Source organism: Perognathus longimembris, chromosome 22 (assembly GCF_023159225.1).
Source record: "Perognathus longimembris pacificus isolate PPM17 chromosome 22, ASM2315922v1, whole genome shotgun sequence".
NCBI lineage: Eukaryota > Metazoa > Chordata > Mammalia > Rodentia > Heteromyidae > Perognathus > Perognathus longimembris.
Genome location: NC_063182.1, coordinates 6277001 through 6297686, shown reverse-complemented (window position 1 = coordinate 6297686; position 20686 = coordinate 6277001). Strand labels below are relative to the sequence as shown.

Genomic DNA, 20686 nt, shown 5'->3' with positions numbered 1-20686 from the left:
GATTCATCCATTTTTTTTTTTTTGTCTGGATTGAACTCAGGGCCTTGTAATTTCTTTGCTTTTTTCCCCCACTCCAGGCTGGTTACCTCTTGAACCAGGCCTCTACTTTTTCTGGTTATTTGGAAATAAAGAGTCTCAAGTGTGTCTGCCTAGGCTAACTCTGAACTGAGATTCTAAGACCTCAAATCTCCTGAGAATCTAGAACTTGAGGTGTGAGCCATCCATTTCTTGGTAGTTTGTAAATATGCGTGCGTGCATGTGCTGGTCCTAGGATTTGAACGTGGCCCGAGCACTGTCTTTGAGCTTTTCTGCTCAAGCCTGGTGCTCTATGACTTAAGCCCACAGCTCCACTTCCAGCTTTTAGGTGGTTCCTTGGGAGCACAGACTCATGGACTTTCCTGCCTGTGCTGGCTTCTAACCAAGACCCTTAGCTGTCATAGCCTCTTTAGTGTTTAGGAGTATAGGTGTGAGCCACTGATGCCTGGCTTGAAATTATTATTATTATTATTTTATTTATTTATTTTTTTGCCAGTCCTGGGGCTTGGACTCAGGGCCTGAGCACTGTCCCTGGCTTCTTTTTGCTCAAGGCTAGCACTCTGCCACTTGAGCCACAGCGCCACCTCTGGCCATTTTCTGTATATGTGGTGCTGGGGAATTGAACCCAGGGCCTCATGTATAGGAGGCAAGCACTCTTGCCACTAGGCCATATCCCCAGCCCTTGAAATTATTTTTGATCGAAGTTTTTCTGTAGCGTTAAGTAAATCATTTGTTTTTCAGGACACTTTACTTGCTACATATTGCCATTTTAGGCTGTTTACTTGAGTTTTCTTGCTCATGAAAATGAACATCAAACACTGGACAAGTTGATCACACTTTTGTTTTTGTCTGAGATGGGGACTCAAACTTGCTGATGCTTGCTTTCACTAATTGGCTGGCACTCTACCACATGAGCACATAGGGTTCTACCTCTGCCCCCAATTGAATCCTGACCTGTATAGCTCATCTCTTCTTATAAGAGATGGCAGATAAAAGAGGTGGAAGTTATCTTCCCAGACCTATAACCACGTTCAGCAAGGTCATTTTTTTAGGAGAGGACTCTGTTTTAAAAAAAAAAAATCTCTGGGTTGGGAATGAGGCTTAGAGGTAGAGAGTGTTTGCCTAGCATGCCTAGCCCTGGTTTGATTCCTCAGAAAAAGCTGGAAGTGGCGCTGTGGCTCAAGTGGCAGAGTGCTAGCCTTGAGCAGAAAGAAGCCAGGGACAGTGCTCAGGCCCTGAGTCCAAGCCCCAGGACTGGCAACAAAAATCCCTTAGAATACCTGGTAGGTAGTTTTCTTTTCTTTTTTCTTCTTGTATAATGAGATAAGCTGTGTGTGATGGCTCATGCCTATAATTCTAGCTACCTAACAGTCTGAGATAAGGAGTATCACAGTTCAAGGCCAGCTTGAGCCGGGGGGGAGGGGGGGGGGAATCTGAGACCCTCATCTCAGTCCATAACAGATTGTACCTGGGAATGGTGATACACATCTGTCATCTCAAAGTTTTGAGCATTTGGTCTGTCATAATGTCACCAGCAGGTGGCAGCAGTTCCCATGTTATAAAAAGTGAATTTGGTTAGGCTCCACCGCCGCTCCGGAGGCCGGGACAGGTGTGAGGCCTGGCGGGGGACCAGTAGTCCATACAAGCCTGAAGGATACAGCAAGACTCTTGTCTTAAGAAACAAAAAAATATTAACGGGTTAAGCCAGGAAGAGCGTTTCGTTATAGAAGCTGATTTAATTCTGGGATTTAAATTTTCTTCTTTGTATTTCGCTATAGTCTCCTATGCCTTGATAGGCAGAATATTAACAGTATTGTAACACTCTTTTAAGGCCATTTAAAACTGTACTTGGTCATACTTGACAGCTTGTGCAATTGTTGCGTAGCAAAGTGGTACACCGGATAGTTGGGCTGATTTTCAGCCACTGACATAATGGAGTTATGTATGAAGCTCCTAAGGAGGGCCAAAGAATCGTAATGCTGTGGTGCCCACTGACCATGGCAAGAGTTGTCAATCTGCTCATTAACTTGGCTTAGTAAACACTCGCCAGCAGGTCAGGCCGAGAGTGTGTGGTCAGAAAGCTGATGTTAGGGACGTTCTTAACAAGTGTTTATGGTAAAGTACCGGTTAGAACCCGTAGTCTACACTTCATTCTACTGGCCTGAAGATTCACTACCCCAAGGATCCCCACCGTTCTCTGAGCCAGAGGAGGCTCTGGTTAATTGGATACATTGAAAATTGAGCAGCTTTGGTCTCAGAGCTTCACCGAATCCAGAGCCAGCACAACCACTCTTTTTGCTTGGAAGAAAACAACACAACAAGAAATAAGTTGATATAAATACAAAGTAAAGGGGGGGTCAGGAATGACAATTGTGCTTGCATGCTCAGCTGGCTTCCCACCACTTGAGCCCATTCCTCCAACTCAGCCTTGTGCTGCTTCACTGGAGGTGACCTCAAGGACTTTCCTGCCTGGGCTGGCTTCCGGGTTTGGTGTTCCGGATCTCAGGCCTCCCAAGTAAGGATTGCAGACATGAGCCACTGCACCCAGCTCTGCATAGATGCATAGTAATTTAAAAATTAATGTATCCTACCCTGAATCCTCCTCCACTTTTTTCTTTTTTTTTTGCCAATCTTGGGGCTTGCACTCAGGGCCTGAGCACTGTCCCTGGCTTCCTTTTGCTCAAGGTTAGCACACTATAACTTGAACCACAGCGCCATTTCTGGCTTTTTTCTATATATGTGGTGCTGAGGACTCGAACTCAGGGCTTCACGTATTTGAGGCGAGCACTCTACCACTAGGCCATATCCCCAGCCTCCCTACTCCACTTTTTGAAACTTATTGCACTTGAATAGTTCACTCCTACAAGAAATATTTAACAAGCAACTTGCAGTGCAGTGGCTCTTACTATTTTTCTAGGTGCTGAGACGCTGGCAATGAATTTAACAGACATGATTTTCTGGCCTTTTTAGAATTTCAACTTTGATGGAAAGAGACAAAGATTAAGCAGACTGTGTCACTAGTATGTAATGTGTCATGGAGAGAAGTCAGGAAGAAATGGGGAGTTGAGGGGGGGGCACAGAGTAGTACTGGAGTTTTAAAGAGTTGGGGAGACCTCCTTATGATCACTCTTATCAAGGTCATGGCAAGGTGGGAGTGATCCTAGGTGGAAAGGCTTGGCAGAGGGACAGCCCCGGTAAAGACCTTTGGAACCAGGAGCATGTTAGAGAAGGCTCCAGGAAAAGCTCGGAAGCCTGTAAGGGCCAAAGCAGACTGAGCATGAGAGAATGAGAGGAGTTAGAATGTGAAGGGGTAGGACTTCTGCCCAGGGCCTTGCATGAACTTGGGCTTCTGTTCTGAGATGCAGAGTTCTGTGCAGAGGAACGGTAGGGTCTTATTCTTTGGGTATTTTAAGTATAATAGACCATTTATAATAACTTAGATAAGACACACAGGTGGCTTGTAGGAGTGTGCCCGCAGTTGGAATCCTGAGAATCGGTTAGATTCTTTTGCAGTGTTGTTGGAGGTCAAATCCAGGGCCCTGCGCAACGGTTGGTAAGTGCTTTCCTACTGAACTACATCCCTAGCCTGAGAATTGGTTGGATTCTGTACTTACCTTGAAGTTAAAAATGAGCAAGAGCGGCACGATGCAGTGGTTGAAACCTGAAATCCTAGCTATTCAAATGGCGTAAAACCTCGAGAGACTGCACGGTGCAGATAGTGGCTGTGTGCCTGTTTTCTAAGGGAAGCACAATGACTGGGAACGGTGGGACACGCCTGTCATCCCAGTGACAACCAGAGATCCAGTCCGGTCTGTGTGTAAACAAGACTCAAACATAACCACTGCAAAAAAGGGACTAGGCAAGTGGCTAATGTGGGAAGGCACGTGACGAATAAGAATGAGACCCTGGGTTCAAATCTCAGTGTGAGAGAGAGAGGGAGATCAACAACAGGATTGATTTCTGGGTGTTTTTATCAGAGCAGCTGAGATGGATATGAGTGCGGACAGATAAGTTTGAGGTGCGTGTATCTTACTCCTTTAGAGATATAAATATAAAAGACAATGTGTAAATGGCCTTTAAAGCCGTGAAATTAGATGAGAATACCAAAGGATTAGTAAATCTCATCTTTCTATATGTAGAGAAAGGTCCAAAGACTGAGGAATGTTGGGTCACTTTACCCCAAATGCTAAGAGGCCATGGAGATGAAGAGGAACCGGCGAAGGAGACAGGAAAGGCTAAGAAGGTAAGAAAACCAGCAGTGTGATGGAGAAGCCAAGTCAAGTTTGAAGGAGGAGTAATCCTTGTCTGGTGCTGCATATATATAGGTCAATAATTGGAGCTCTAACAATAGACCTAAACCATCAATGTTAAGGTCACTGGAGGCTTTGACAAGTGCCGTCTGAATGGGAGGGAGGTGAAAATTTGGAATGTTTGCGAAACAATTGCGCATCCTGATAATGGGAGGGAAAAGTGCTGAACAAACAAAATGAGCCATTTTTCTTAGATCCATTAGAGAATTGAGGTCATGGGTTAATGACCATAAAAACTAAATGGACAGGAAGGGAGACATCAGCTTATCTAAGGCAATGCTGCTGGAACCAGTAGCTGGAATTTCAACCAGTTGCCAGGAACTGCGTGTGAGCTACCTGAGAGCTAAGCCAGGCACTCGGGGTACATGCCTATAATCTTAGCAGTTTAGGAGTCTGAGATCTGAAGATTATGGTTCTAAGCCAGCCGGGGCAGAGAAACCTTTAAGACTCTTATCTCCAATTAACCAGCAAAAAGCCAGAAGAGTGGAGGTGTAGCTCAAAAGATAGAGCACCAGTTGTGACTTAAAAAAAAAAAAAAAGCCCATCTGAATGTGTGACCTTGAGTTCAAACTACAGTACCTGCATGCATACAAAAAGCAACAAACCCCCCAAACCCTAGGGTCTTACAGAGCCCTTCACACTTTCATAGACTTTACCTCCAGGAACCCCAGAAAGTTCTCACTGTGGAGATGGCAGAAAAATCCTCTCTGCTCTGGACAGGAAGAGGGAAAATCAGAGTGAACGTTACCCCCAGTCTTCCTGTTCCCTACGCAGAAGGATCCACACTTCGGGGAAATTATTTCCTCAATCCTTTTCTGTTCTACCAGAAAGGCCATTAGATGGTTCTAGGCCTCCACTCCTGTCTTGCACAAGAGGAGCTCAAAAAACAACAGACATGAAATTCTGAAGGTCCCAGCCCAAGGGTCTCATGTCTGGGATGGGGAAAGACAACAGATTTAATCATTAAAGTTTAGAATGTTTCTCCTCCCCAATACTTATCATCAGTAGGACTCAAGGATAACTGGATTTCCACTGAGGGAGCTGCAAGACAGAGACGATATTTTAAGGTGCTTTCTAGGGAAACCCGCAAACAACAGGAGGCCAAAACAAGGAAAATGAGCCCCCGACACAACTACAGCAAACATTAAAAACATTAAACGTGGCCTGATTGTTGTCAGTTAAATGTTTACCACAGTTTCTGTTACCCAATTCATCATGTCTGCTTTCTTTTTTTTTTTTTTTTTTGGCCAGTCCTGGGGCTTGAACTCTGGGCCAGGGCATTGTCCCTGAGCTCCTTTTGCTCAAGGCTAGCACTCTACCACTTGAGCCACAGCGCCACTTCTGGCTTTTTCTGTGATCAATTGGAGATGAGCCTCACAGACTTTTCTGCCTGGGCTGGCTTCGAACTGAGATCCTCAGATCTCAAGCCTTCTCAGTAGTTAAGATTACAGGCGTGAGCCACTGGCACCTGGGTCCACTTTCCATTTTAAAACGTGTAAGGCATGGTACAAAGTAAGCATCAGAACCAGACGCAGATGGCAATATTTGGGAGTTATTGGACTGACATGTTATTCATTTTCATTTAGGGTCTTGAAAAGCCAGAGGCTATCTGGAAATGCAAAAAGTGGCTGGAGTGGCTAAGGTGGTAGAGTGGCCTATCTGAAAGCATGAGGCCCTGAGTTCAACCTCCCTCAGTACCACCACCATCACCACCACCACACACACACACACACGCACAGACTTTGCTGTTTGCTGTATGCAGTGGGGAGGGCAAGTGGACTGAGCGTTTGGTGCTCTTGTTTAGTAAGCTGTTGGGAGTGTTCTAGGAAGGGCAATTTTATGCTGCAAGTGAGGGGGCAGACTTGCTGGAGCAGTACTCTGGAGGCAAGAGAGGAGGGGCCCTAGTGTGCACAGGAGTCTCTGCCAAGGGCCCGGCGATACGATGTCAGCGTGAGGGCCGGGTTGGCTTGGTGCGTGTGATGGCTGGAACTTGTGAATTTTTTTTAAGGTACTGGGGATTGAACTCGGGGTGTTTGTGCATGTGTTAGGCACTCTACCACTAATCCACACCCCCAGCCACGTTCTTTTGATTGTTTTCATTTTCAAGGTTATGCGTCAAGGGAAAAGCTGAGATAGAAGCATTTCTGCCTTGAGGCCCCTATGGCCTTTGAAGACAGTAAGGGGACTGGGTGTGATTACTGGTTTGGTTTGATTGCCAGCTGGCGTCAGGATCCTTTGAGATGCAGGTGACGACAGTGTTGTGTTCCGTTTTGCTTGCCCTTTGTAACTCAAAGACTTGTCACAGTATACAGTGTTGGAACCTGGCTTCTCTTTGTCACCTCAAAGAGAATGGCTCCTAAGAAAGAGGCATGAGGGGCTGGGGATGTAGCCTAGTGGCAAGAGTGCCTGCCTCGGATACACGAGGCCCTAGGTTCGATTCCCCAGCACCACATATACAGAAAATGGCCAGAAGCGGCGCTGTGGCTCAAGTGGCAGAGTGCTAGCCTTGAGCGGGAAGAAGCCAGGGACAGTGCTCAGGCCCTGAGTCCAAGGCCCAGGACTGGCAAAAAAAAAAAAAAAGAGGCATGAGCTTTACAAAGTTAGGTCTCCACTATAGGCTAAAGTAATTCTTGTCAGCATGTAATACGCTGTTATTTTTTCCTTGGTAATTGTGTGTGATCCCTACCCTTGGGGTGAATGATCTGGCTTACCACTCAACAAATAGTAATGCTTTTTTATGCACCGTTACTAGGTAGACTGAGTAGAATTTAGCAAACTATTTGTCTAGTGTGCCACTTCTAACTGTAGTAGAACTTTGTTTCTTCCACCCTTCCTGAAACAATACTTATATTACCTTTCCTTTCTATCCCACTGTTTCAGAGTCAGCCGTGGCTGACCAAACTTTTTGACCAAATTGTCACATCGTGGCCAGGGAGAACTCATTGAACTGGCTGCTTTATCTCCTCAACTGTCTCAGACATTTTGGAGAATGCTCTTCTAGCAATGAGATCTTTTAGAACCAACCTGTCCCAAAATGTGTACAGACCCAAAAGCCCAGGTGCACCCCCAAGCCTTGACCTGCAAAAGTGCACTGCTGTTGGGCTACCAGAAAAACAGACGTGAGAAATCAGATCTTTTCAAGGTTCCAAGTTCACAGACATCTCCACTTGAGCTGTGTTCATTAAATCCTATTTCATTACATCCTAATGCTTTTTTTCCCACTTAAAATTGAAACCCTTCTTGATTAGCCAAACAGTGTAATCACACAGTGGAATACCAAGCGGACTGTAGGGTACTTGTAACTCACACCTGTAATCCTAGCTACTCAGAAGGCCGAGATCTGAGCATCGCAATTTGAAGCTAGCCCAGGCAGGAAAGTTCATGAGATATTTATCTCCAATTAACCACAAAATCCAGAAATGGGGCTGTGGTTCATGTGGTAGAGCACCAACCTTGAACAAAAAAGTTAAGGAACAGTGCTCAGGCCTTGAGTTCAAGTCCCAGTATACACACACACGTAGCAACAGACTACTGCTCTGTGGACACATACACACACAGCAACAGACTACTGCTACGTGGACAAGCCTGAAGATGGGCTTAGTGAAAGAAGCTAGCGATGTTACATAATCCCCATTATATGCAATGTCCAGTCAGGATTTGGGGTGTAACTTCACAGTAAGACATGTGCTTAGCATGTATAAGACCCTAGGTTTAATCTTGAGCAAACACTTCTCCTAGACTACGAAAAGATGTAAACAAATCAGTGATTGCCTGGGGCTGGTGTAGAATCCAGGAGCTTTTTGAAATAATAGAAATGGACAGTAGGAGTCACACAACTCCATAAATTAAAAAACATTTATATTTCAAATGGGTAGATTTTATTGTATCTCAAAGTTAAAATTTCCCGTCTTATTTGTACTTTATAATATACTGCACTGACTTTAAAAAACTGAAAAACTTTCCCCGTACTTTGCAGTTATTGTTAGTGTGAGGGAGAGAATCCGGGGCCTTGTGAATGCTAGGCAAGCACTCCACCACTTAGCTACATGCCCACCCCTTGCCTTATTCTTTCAACAGCTATATTCCTGTTCACATCTCAAGTACAGCCAAAACATCACAATTTATTGCTCATCTGTTTATTCCTACCTTTTCCTACATAGGTGCTTCAGTTTTAGAAAGTCTTTTTTCACCTGATGGTTGAAGAATAGATCAACAGATGGTTGGTATACTTGTGACCTTCCTACAAGCGCTTACAAGGATGGAGTGTGAAACTTTTGTCATTGGCTATTTCCAAAGTAGATGTTTTCAGAAGACAGTCTTCTGAACTTTGGGAGTAGGAACCCACAGATGACACATTTCATTTGAAAATACTGTATTTAATACAAAATTTCACCTCATAAAACTCATTGAACCATTAGTTTAACACAGAACATCACAGTCGTGTATAAAAGCTAAAGACAAAATGCTGGTACCAGACAGTACTGAGGCCTGAGCCAGGCCTGGAAAAACCTTTTCCAGAAATAGGCAGCAGTAGCTTCAAAGAAGGACACAAACAGGAGGCAGCAACCACGCCACAAAGACTTACAGGACCAAAGGAGGGCAGAGCAATGGACTATGTTAGTGACAAGGGCTGAAAGAGCAGGGAGGGCTGTTTCCTGACATTCAGAAAGCTCCACACAATATGGACCGGAAAGGGCTGCAGGAGCGGGACCATTTAAGTGGAGAACCAACGCCGGAAGCCTCTGGAGTGTGGCCTTGGCACTCGCTCTGTGGGGAGCAGGAAGGTGAGCATGGCACTTGTGTTCAGCGACTGCCTGCCAGCGCACGCCCGTGGCTAGCTGGGACTGTGGCAGTGCGTTGCTCCACTGGATCTCCTCTTAGCTACAAGGGAGACCTGACAAAAGCACAAAGCTCTGGAGGCAGGGTCCTGGGGCCCATAGGGAGAGAATTGTTGGGTGTGGTGATTGGGTCCCTGAAGGCTTTGCCTCACCCACCCAAATCCTTCCCGGGAAGCCCTCCTAGATTGAGGGAAGAGCAGCTATGAGAGCAGAACGGAACCAACCAGGGGAATGGAATAGGAACAACATCCTTCTGCATGCAGTACTTGGTACTCAGCAGAGGGATGCTTCCTTGCATATCATTTAGGTACCAAAAGAGTTTGTTCCTTCATCTGAACAAATCCTAACTAAAGAGCAGGCCTGCCTAAGAGGAGTTCTCACAACTCCTCAAGGAACTTACTTCCAAAATAGACAAGGCCCTAATCCTGCCCACCGTGCACCTAGAGACCCTGGGGGGAGTGTGTTGTACTTGAGAAAAGTGGCTGAGGCAGAACAAAAGCTAAAAGACTAACTTGGGTGTGGCAGACACTAAAATGATGGAGGATACTTTTCATAGAGTTTTTTTTCTTAATTAAGTTACAAACAAGTCATGTTCACTATAGCTAAACTCCCTGACAAGGCTTCATGTCGCACAGACAACACAGTAAGGCCCTGTATTTGCCTGCGGTAACCATTCTGAATTAAGAATCCCATTTGAAAGACAAGTTTCAGAAAAGCCTGCCTGGCCCTATGAGGTACTTGATACTAGGTTCCAGTGCAGGCTAATCACTGTACAGTTTCTTAGAAGGCTGGCTTTTCTCAGTTTCTTCCTCCTTGATACTGTACAGAGGGTCCACCAATTTATTATGAACAAGCATTAAACCTAAAAAGGAGAAACAAAAAAAATAGTTAGCGTAGAGGCAAGAGTGATTAGACTCCAGTGATGGAGTACCTCTAGCACCTGTAATTCTAGCACGCGCGAGGCCATGGGAGGAGGATTTTGCGTTGGAGGCCACTCGTCGCTCCTAGACCACCTGAACTGGACCACCCCCCGGCACGCCTGCCCCCGGACCTTTGAAATACTTGACCGTCTTCACTTTCAGCTCCAAGGTGGCATCCTCATCGCATACAAACACGGAGCGGGGGTGCTGCTGGAAGGCAGACACGGTCCACATGTGGTTCACGCCCTCCTCGATGGCCTTGTAGAGCGCAAAGGCCTTGTGCGCCCCGGTGATGAGGATCATCACCTGCGGACGGGAACCACACCCATGACCACAAGTCCACACCTCAGCTCGAGTGCAGCCGCGGCGCGTGGGGGTCAGGGTTACTGTTCTAATATCACATAGGCGGTTATTCTGCAACATCCGGTGTGTGGTGCCTGTGGCATAGACTTTATCACACAAACAGCCAGAGGTCAGTGGCCTTGCTTCCCCGAGGTTTCAGGACTAGGAAATGGGACTCCTAACAGTAACTTGTCCAGGCTTGTGACAGTGTCTCCAGGCAACTCCGAGGCTGGCTATGAAGCTTGCAAAGGCCACGCCCAACAGCTAGGTGTTTTGTTTTTTTTGGGGGGGGGTGGGGGAGAGCCTACAGCAGTCTTCAGAAACAGCGTGGCAGTTGTCTGAAGCTGTAAGGTTGAATCCCAGCAAGGCTGCCCCTTAAGCTGAACCCTGTCAGTTCAGAGCATTTAATGTGCACAGGTGCATTGGTGCGAACTTTTCTGTCTCTGTAAACCAAAAGCTTAGTTTCCTCTTAACAGTTGAAGTATCAAGAGTTTAAGTGCTGGAGAGTGGTCCTAAAAACCATTTCTACTGTTATTAGGTCAGAATGTCTCAACAACTCACAGTTCATGCTAGGAAAGTTTCCTTGCTTCCAGCCCTAGGTGCTTTCCTTCCCTGGATAAAGATGGCTCCTAAATCACTGTCTTTACAAGCAGCAAGCAGAGCGGCCCCAAGGTAGACTCAAGGATACCTGACGGAAATGTGGGTGCCAGTGCTCCTTTCCCAAAAGCTCCCTTTACAAATAAAGAACTTCCCCCTGATTTAAATACTTGTTGACAGACTTAAGCAAAGAATTATGAAGGCAAAATACCTGAGGATACCACAGAAAGCAAATGAAAATGCTTCTAAAATTTAAGCGGAAGCAGTAAAGACATTAGAGCTACAAAAAAAAATTTAAATTCAAATGATGTCCACTTTTCTAGATGACATTCCCTAAATTCAGCTTAAGACCTAATACAGTCACACCTCAACACATTTATCACCCTTGGGCACAAGGATGTTAACCTCAGCATCTTTGGGTTGTAGATGGGGCATCCTTTCAAATAGTGACCACCTACAAAAATAGAGGGCTCCTCTTAGCACGTAACTCCACATTAGTCGGGGCTGGGAATGTGGCTTAGCTGTCGAGTGCTTGCCTAGCACGCACGAAGCCCTAGGTTCGATTCCTCAGCACCAAACAAACAGGAAAAACCGGAAGTGGCTCGAGATAAGAGTGCTAGCTTTGAGCAAAAAGAAGCCAGAGACGGTGCTCAGGCCCTGAGTCGAAGCCCCAGGACTGGCAAAGAAAAAAGAAATCACATTAGTGGCGCCATGCTCCTTTTGTACATAGCAGAGGCCAGAGAAACGGCAGTGACTTGGTCATAGGCAGTAAAAAATTGTGCCAAGGATTCACCTTACCCTGGAAATAATGGTTATTTCCCAAGGCAGACTAGCGTGGTGTAGCATGCTGGAATTTTAGCTTCCTTACGGTTTCTCCATCTTTGGTAAGAGTGCATTATAGAAACTACCTGTACAATTAAAATCATGAACAAAAAGACACCCACCCCCCAACTCTAGTGAAGGCTGATGCCCTCGTACGCTTACCTCTCTAGCATCCATGACAGTGCCCACACCCACTGTCAGGGCCATGGTGGGCACCTTGGCGAGGTCGCCATCGAAGAACCTAGCATTGGCCAGGATGGTATCCATGGCCAGCGTCTTCACCCGAGTCCTAGACACCAGACTGGAGCCCGGCTCATTGAAAGCAATGTGTCCGTCGGGGCCGATGCCTGCAGAGAGACAGCCCCAGCAGCCACGTGAGGTTAACAAGACGAGGAACAGCTACTGCTGAAGGAAAAACCAAATCCCGAAAGATGGGCTTTGCTCATTTGTACTCAAAGGCGGTCCACCTTCAGCGCACGACCTGCCCCTCCCAGCTGCTGCTACCGGAGCCACATGGTTAACTTGGTACCACCCTCAAAAAGCTAAAGAGCACCCTACCAAATAGCTGCTGCCTCCCGAGACTGCTGGGAAGTCTGTTTCCTGTCTTTCAAGCCTGGAGTTGGGATCCTGCTTACACACAGCACCTAGGCGGGGGCTGCCCCGTGTGTAAGATCTCAGACCAGGCGAGTTCCTGCCTCCTTCCCACCCTGACGCAAGTCTGAAATAAGCCAGTGTGCCAGGCCCCAGGGGCTCCCGCCTCTAATCCTAGCTACTCAGGAGGCTGAGATCTCAGGAGAGCAGTTTGAAGCCGGCCAGGAACGTCTACGACATCTCTAACCAGCAAAAAACTGTAAACGGATCTGTGGCTCAAGTGGTAGAAAGCTATCCTTGATGTACAAGATCAGGGATGGCACCCAGGCCCTGAGTTCAAGCCCCAGGACCAGCAACAAAAAACAAAAAAAAAGAAAGGCTGTCCAACTAAACAGCTCCCTGGGTGGCTCCCCAGAGACCCGTATGCAATTTTAAATGTTTACTGGTGTAATGATGACTAATCTATAAAGCCCTAAGAGTAGAAGGTACAGAGTCTCGGAAGTTCAGAAGGAGGTGTCCACAGTTCCAGCTCCTGGGCTGCAGAGCCAGGCCAGGGACCCGGCGCGCCCAGTCTCCGCCTTCCCTGCCCCCACGTGACGGTAGAAGACCCCGGTGCTGTGCCCCGTGCGCGTGCAGACACGGTAGTGTCTCCTCCTCCTCCCGTGCATGCCAGCCCCCGCCCGAGCAGTGCCCTGGTCATAGGCGAGGCGGCACCGAGCTCACCCCCGACAAACAGCTCGATGCCCCCGGCGGCGTTGATCTTCTTCTCAAAGGCATCGCATTCGGCCTGCAAGTCTGCCGCGTTCCCGTCCAGAATGTGGGTGTTTTCTGGCTGGATGTCAATGTGCTTGAAGAAGTTGTTCCACATGAAAGAGTGGTAGCTCTCTGGGTGCTCTCGAGGGAGGCCTAGAGGCCAGAGGACACTCAGTCAAGCCCAGGCTGAGCCGGGCACAGAGCTACCACGCAGGGCAACCCGGGGACTGTCAGCAGGGAGCCTCAGGCAGCGGCCGTCCGATCCCTAGCCACGTCGGGTAGGCTGAGCTGGTGTCCATGAGCGTCTAAGCCACAGCCACTCCTGGTCACCACAGAGCTGGGCTGCAAGAGCTATCCCCTAGGGCCCAGGAAGTCCCCCACTCCTACCCCCTAAAGGAATGACCAGAGGCTGGGGACACTCTGGGCACCTGGGGTAGCACCAGGCCCTTCAGGGAAAGCAGCTAATACAATGGGGCTGATAGAGCTGAGCATGTGGACTATAAGCATTAACTGTCGCGAGACGTGGGTGCCTCCCACCTCACCATTCACCTCCAGTTACACCACACTCCACTTGAACCCCGACTTCAAATACTAGCGTGGCTGGGAACAGTTACCTCAGGGCTTGTCAATGGACCTTTCTTCAGCCACAAAGAAAAGGAATGTTAAAGTGAATTTGAATATTAAATATTCCGAATGTTTAAAGTCAGTCTTAAAAATGAAATTCTGACAAATGCCACAATATGCATGCACCTTGAAGTCATTGTATAAAGTGAAAGAAGCAATCACAAAGAGTTAAATACTGCCTGACTCCACTTTTATGAGGTACAGAGAGAAGTCAAATTCATGGAAACAGAGAAAATGGTAGCGTCCAGAGCCCAGGAAGAGATAGGGAGCTGTGGTTTGATGTGTACAGTCTGTTAGAAGATGAAAGTTCTGCAGCTTAGCTAGTACAGCAATGTGGACGAATGTCCCTAATATAAATTATATGAATTATACATATGAATATGAATTATACATATAAAAGTGGCCTTTTTGTTTTCTTTGAGCCACAAGTTTTGTTATGTTGTCCGAGCTGGGTTGCCTGGTTTAAGTGATCCTCCTGCTTCACCTTCTTGAGCAGCTCACAAACCACTTCCAGCTTTGAACTGGTAAATTTGATGTGTATTATTTTACAACAATTAAAACTGAGGCTTGTTACAAAATGACTGGGGGACAGAATAAAGGGACGGAAAACTAGATTCTCAGCAGCAGAAAATCTATGATTATCTTCCAATGTACCTGGCCAAAAGGGGAGCTAAAGGATGCATATTGGAGAGAAAATTCAGACACGGATCCTGAGAGAACCCCATTTACAAGTATATGCGGCAGAAAGAAAGGGCGCCCAGGGCTCACACTTGTAATTTTAGCTACTCAGGAAACAGATCGAGAGGGTGGTGGTTTGAAGCAAGCCTGGATAGAGAAGTCCAAAGATGTTATCTCCAATTAGCCAGCAAAAAGTTGGGCTGGAGGCATGACTCAAGTTGCAGAGTACCAGCCAAGCAAGCCAAGCAGCCAAGCTGAGCAAGTGTGAGGCCCCCGAGTTCAAAACCTTGTACCAGGAAAAGAAAAACATTGGCATAGAGTTGGTGGGCAGGCAGAAGGGAAAGAGGTGCCTTAGTACAAAATGCTCTTGGGTCCATCCCATTTAATGCTTACAGTCCACGAAGACGGCTTTATTAGCCCTATCTGTATGAGCCAAGGCTGGAAGAGACCGGCAATGACAACTGAGCCTATCACCACACTGTCACTGGCTCCCTGTGACATGCCCAGTCCTCTCCAGTGCGAGCTTCACTGCTGGATTCAAGACACTCACCCACATACTCGTCCATATTGAAGGTCTTCACGTACTTAAAGGACAGGTCTCCATTCTTATAGTACTCGATGAGCTTCTTGTAACAGCCAAGTGGAGTGCTCCCTGTAAGCGACACCTCAGCTATGAACACCACCACAGCCACGAGTGCCTCTTTAGCACCCAGCTTCTGTGCTGCCCAGAAGCAAGTTGGGGCTGTTTCACAAGGAGAACCTGGCAGGTGAGCAGCCCTTCCCCGCGCTTCAATCCCAACTGCCACTCATCTGCTACTTGCTTGTCTGATATCTACTTCAGTACCTCCCAAGTGGCTATAGGATCGTGGGTGTGAGCCACTGCTCCCGGCTCTCTGCTAGCTTTATATAATCAAGTACCGACGACATCCCACTTGAATACCTGCTTCCCGATTCCTGTTGCTGGTGTCTGATATTTCATTCTCTATTCCTGGGCTACTTACCTACGCTCCAGACCATGTCAGTCCTCTGTGCAAAACCTACCGACATACACTGGGTATTGTATATATGCCTACCTGATCTAGGGAAGGGAAAGAAAAACGAGGGTGTAACATATCACAAGAAATGTACTCACTGCCTTATTATGTAACTGTACCCCTTTTGCACAACACCTTGTCAACAAAATTTAATTAATAAAATTTAAAAAAAAACACCTACCAACAGCTTATTTCATTCTCACAATAACAAGGCCATACCGATGCACCCCGTGGTCGGGCCCCTGACTACCCCTCTGCTCTCCTTTTCCTGCACTGGCACTTCAGGGTCTTTTCACCTGTTTTTTTTTTCTCTCTACCAGCAGTGTTCTTCCTTTAAGTAGCTACGTGTCTAACTCTCCTCTCAGGTCTTACCTTAAGTATTACTTTGAGAGACGTTCCCTGACACCAACATATCAAACACTGCAACCTTCTTTCCTGATTCCTTTTTCTTTTTTGTTCTTACAGCTACCTAACATACTCAGATTTTTCCAGTCAACTTGTTTATTATGTCACTCCCATTGTAATTCAAGCTTTGGAAGGCAGGATACCCTTTGTTGCTGCTTTATCTGTTTACAGACAGCACTTAATAAATCTCTACTGAAGGTGTAAAAATGTTCGCTACCCCCTCCAAAAACCACCCCACAAAAACAAAACAACCAGTTCCTGTGATGAGGCCCTAGCCATGCCTAAAAGCCAGACAATTTACTCCTTTTCTCCATTCCCCAGACAGCTTTCCCACCGATTCTCCCACAGTGAACTACTTCTCGGCTTACCTTGGCTGGAGTTGGTTTCTGTGCTTGCTTCCCAGAGCCATGCTCCCAACTCCCTGGTCCTACATCTAACAGAAGCAAACACTTCTAGCACTTCCGGCTGAGGCCTGAGTGGCAGGGAGGGGCGTGGTCTTGAAGAGCCTCTCTGGGGAGCTTGGGTCTGATTCTGTGCCAGTGGGAAGTGGGGAGTTACAGCAGAACCCAGCTCTTGACAGGGTGAGAGATGTGTGGCTCTAGTTAGGAGAAAGGATGTGAATGCAGCCTCCACAGGTCTGAGACACCGGTGGTTTTACAGGTACAGGCAGATACTTCTGCAAGCCTCTCTGGTGCAGAGCTGGACAAACTGTGGCCAAATCAAGCCTGCTAGTGGTTTCTATAAAGCTCATGAGTTACGATTTTTCTTTTTCACAATTTTAAGTGTTTTTTAAATATCAAAAGAATATTTTACGAAATAACTTCAAACTCTGGTGTCCATAGATTTGTATGGGCACACAAGGTATACTCATTCATTTACACATTGTCTGCGGCTACTTTCGTTGCTACAAAGGCAGAGTTGGGGAGTTGTAGCAGCGAGGCATAAAACATTTACTGGTTGGTCACTTACTGGAATAATGTCAAGTCTCTACTAGATGGGATAGTTACGATCACTGGTGCAAATCCATCCATCTGTGAATTTATTCAGAGTATTTGCCATGAGATGCTAGGGCCAAAAATGCTCTCTTAGAAATGCAACATTCTAGCCTTTTCCAGAAGAAAATGGGACTGTTTTTTGCTTATGTTTTGTGCCTAGGCCATATGGGAAATTATTTGAGTGACTAGCACCTCAGGTCTTCCAAGAAGAGTGCTTAGCAAGTATTCCTCAAAATGCACAATGAGGAGAAAATAATTGATTCCACAAAATGAGCATTTTAAAGCGCAAGGCCTTAATTCTCCTAAGAAACTCTGGGTGACAGGGCCAGAGATGTAACCTAATAATCAAGTTCTTTCTGGCCTAATCAAGATCCCATCTGCCCCAAGATGCTACTGAAATAGGCAGCAACTAAACCCACCCATAAAGAAAGGGAGTTCCGGCTGGGAGCCGGTGGCTCAGGCCTGTAATCCTAGCTATTCAGGAGGCTGAGACGTGAGGATCATGGTTTAAAGCCGGGCCCGGCAGGAAAGTCTGTGAGACTCTAACCTCCAATTAACCATCAGAAAACCTGAAGTGGCGCAGTGGCTCTTCAGCTCAGGGACGGGGGCCCAGGCTGAGTTCAAGCCCCGTAACCGACAAGAAAAAGCAAGCAAGCTAGTTCCCTTCCTGGAAGGATCCTGCCGTTTCCTCCTAGTACCTGAAAGCCCTTCTTCTCAAATCCCTGGGCTGAGTGACCCTAGCCCCTTGAACTCCACCGCTCCTATTCACAGTACCCCCTCCACCACCACAACGTACCAGTGGGGAGCCCCAGGGTGAAGTACTTGTCTGGCCCTGGGTGAAACTGGATAATGCGGTTCCTGATGTATTTGGCTGCCCACTCACTGGCCTGCGAATAGTTTTCCAGGATGATGAGCTTCATCTTGTCCTGACAAAAGGAATCGACGGTAAGAAGGAGGGGCAGAGAGAGGCGCCGTCCAGCCACAATCTCCTCGTCGCTCAGTTCACAGAGGAACTCGGGACTGGGGCCTGGATCGCCATCACCACCAGGAGGCACTCCTGGGGGGACAGACCGGGGTGGTCATCTCAGTTTCCCCCATTTACTCGAGAGCAGCAGAGTTCTCCGGGACCCTCTGGGCCGGTGTCCTCCGGGGTCAAACGGGAGACGGGACAGCCCCAGCCCCCCGGGAGCTAAGGGGGGGGGGGGGCTCCGTGACCGGGAATGCGCGCGAACCGAACGCTGTTCGGGCTGTGGTGGGTAGCCGCCCCCCCCCCATGGGGCCTTCGGGCGGTCCGGGGTCGCAGGAGCAGCTGGGAGGGCGGGGGTGGGGGTGGGGGGATCCCCAGCCCTGCCTGCCTGGGGAGGTGCGGGGGAGAGGGGCGCGCTCGCCGCCGGCCTCGCCGGGTGAGGTGAGCCCTCCAAAGCCCAACCAAGAAGGGGTGCTCCCGCCGGGAGGTGGGCGTCCGGGCGCGAGCGGGAGGCCCAGGGCGGCTGCCGGGGTGTGTGTGTGGGGGGGGGTCCAGCGATTCCCCCCCCCATTATGCTCGCACCGCCCCCTCGGGCCCGCCCAGGAAGGGGGGGAGGACGGCCGGCCTGCCGGGTCCGGTCCGGAGGTGCCCGGGGCCCGGGGACGCCGCCCGGTACCCCCCCCCGGGGACCCCCCCCGCCCCCCTCCAGCTCCGCCGCTCACCTCCGCGAACGCCTCCCGCGGCCGGCAGTGAGAGCCAAGGCGCCCGCGGCCCCGCCCCGCCGCCCCGCCCCGCCCCGCCCCGCCGCGCGCGCGCCGGTCACGTGCGCCGGTCACGTGACGGGGAGTCACGCGGAGCGCACGCCGCCCGCCGCGCTGACTCAGCGGCCGGACCCGGGCGGACCCGGGCGGAGCGGGCCGGTCGCTTCCCTCGCGGGCCGGAGGGGGCGGCCGCGCGGGGCCCCGCCCGCCGTGCAGCCGGAGAGGGCGACGGGGAAGGCCTGCCCGGGGTGGGGACCCGGCGAGGGCGGCATGGCCGTGTGTGCGCGGCGAGGCCCGACCCCCCCCCCACACCCCCACCCCACCCCCGGGCCCGGGCCGCCATCCCGGGGCGGGCGGCTTGGCTGCCGTCCGTGGACCCAGGTGCGGCTCCCTGTCGGTGGTGGTGCGCTCGGGGCCCGGCTCTCTCGCCCAGGCGCCCCGCTTCCCCCGGGTCACCCCTCCACTTCCGCCACGGGGCCGCGGACGGGCTGGGAACGGCCCGGGCCGGGGGCGCCCACGGCGCGGGGTGCCTGCTGGACACCGGACTTGGGATCCGACCGGCCCTGTTTCACCATCCGTGTGAGATCCCAACGAGGAGGTGGGGGGCTGTGCTGTTACTTTTTTTGGGGTGGGGGCGGGGGCTTGAACAGAGGGGCCCCGGCTTGTGATGCGGGCACTCTGCCACCTGAGCCACCGCTCCACTTTGTATTGTTGTCAGTGGTCCGCGACACTTGAGGAGGACACGGATGGCTTCAGAAATACTTCACCCCTCAGGTGGATCCGCCCCCAGTCAAGAAACCATAGTCACCTCCCGTCTGCCGTGATGAAGTTTGTTTGGGACACTAGATTCGTGTCAACCCATCTTCCTCTTCCATCCAGATCAGCATTTAGGTGAAGCAGACATCTCAGGACATTCGGGAGCCGTGAGTTCTGATGGCGGCAAAGACTTAAGTGGTCATCAGTAAGGCCTCCCATTATGTAGGGCTTTCCCTGGAGCTTTGGTGCCTCCCGTCTCATAAGATGCCCATCAGTGGGCAGCAGTGATCTCAGACGTGCAGAGAATGGGGCTCACCGGAGCACAGAGATGGAAGGTGGTCGTACTGGAACCACTGAGGTTCCAGTGAAGAGACCTCCCTACTTGGGGTGCCAAGTTTGTGAAACAAAAGCTCATGATGGCCAGGAATCCTAGCTACTTAGGGAGCGGAGATCTGAGAATCCAGATTCAAAACCAACTCAGGCAGACAAGACAGGGAGACTATCTCCAATTAAGCACCAACCTCCCCCCCCCCCCCCGACAAACAAAACCCAGAAGTGAAGCCATGGCTCAAGGAGTACAGCACTAGACTTGGAGCAAAAATGCTCAGTGACAATGCCCAGGCTCTTGAGTTCAAGCCCACGTGTGCGCGCACACACACACACAGAGGTCATCACTCATCAAAGTAGAGAGCAAAGAAGTTTATTAACACAAAAGCAAAGAAAGGATAGTACACAATCCAAACATAAATATAGGCAAATCTGATAACAGGTACAATAAGTAGAGCTCTAACATCAGGGATATTTATAGTGTTGGACTTGGTTTAAATTGGCCTTAGGAAAAGGTCAATTTGTTTTGACAGCTAGTACATTTAGTCATTCTTCCTGTTGCAATGTTTTATTAGTTGGCCCAGAAATATCAAGGCTGGTCTGTTTATTAAATTTGGATCATTGTGACAGATGTCTGAGCATCCCTTAACAAGAAAAAAGATAGGTTCTGTTAGATGTTCCCATTAAGATAGGTGTCCTACCTTAAAATAAAATGCCCTTTTAAACAAAATCTCATTTGTGGAACACTTCTGTGTTCCAAGTGATTGTACCAACTGTTTTCCATCTCCACCCCCACCCCAGGCTAGGTGGCTACAGCATTCCTGCTCAGTTCTCAAGAAGGTAAGATGAGAGGGAGGGAGAGAGATGCCTCTTTTTTTTCTTGATGTATATACATATATATCAAGTAGTTAATATAATATATAGTTTATA

At 48.9% G+C, this 20686-nt stretch overlaps 1 protein-coding gene across 2 annotated transcripts; it reads right to left on the bottom strand.

Moving 5' to 3' along the window:
* Positions 1-3413: 3413 nt before the first annotated feature.
* On the bottom strand, positions 3414-18667 carry Gnpda1 (glucosamine-6-phosphate deaminase 1). 2 transcript variants are annotated; one of them, XM_048331343.1, is made up of 8 exons: positions 18639-18667; positions 17742-17871; positions 15062-15163; positions 13180-13362; positions 12028-12212; positions 10236-10410; positions 9856-10046; positions 3414-3427 (listed from the first exon to the last, which is right to left on the bottom strand). In XM_048331343.1, the coding sequence occupies exons 2-7, from the start codon at positions 17863-17865 to the stop codon at positions 9946-9948; spliced, it is 870 nt and encodes a 289-aa protein (XP_048187300.1). In that variant the 5' UTR covers positions 17866-17871; positions 18639-18667; the 3' UTR covers positions 3414-3427; positions 9856-9945. The 2 variants fall into 2 exon arrangements, with proteins under 2 accessions (XP_048187300.1, XP_048187301.1); XM_048331344.1 differs by having other exon boundaries at positions 18635-18653.
* Positions 18668-20686: the final 2019 nt, after the last annotated feature.

Coding starts and splice junctions, on each gene's coding strand:
- Gnpda1 (XM_048331343.1), bottom strand. CDS start 17,865: ATGAAGCTCATCATCCTGGAAAACTATTCGCAGGCCAGTGAGTGGGCA. Junction 10,411..12,027: donor CTGTCATGGATGCTAGAGAG/GTAAGCGTACGA, acceptor TCCCGTCCGCAG/GTGATGATCCTCATCACCGG. Junction 10,047..10,235: donor GACGGTCAAGTATTTCAAAG/GTCCGGGGGCAG, acceptor TCTCCTTTTTAG/GTTTAATGCTTGTTCATAAT.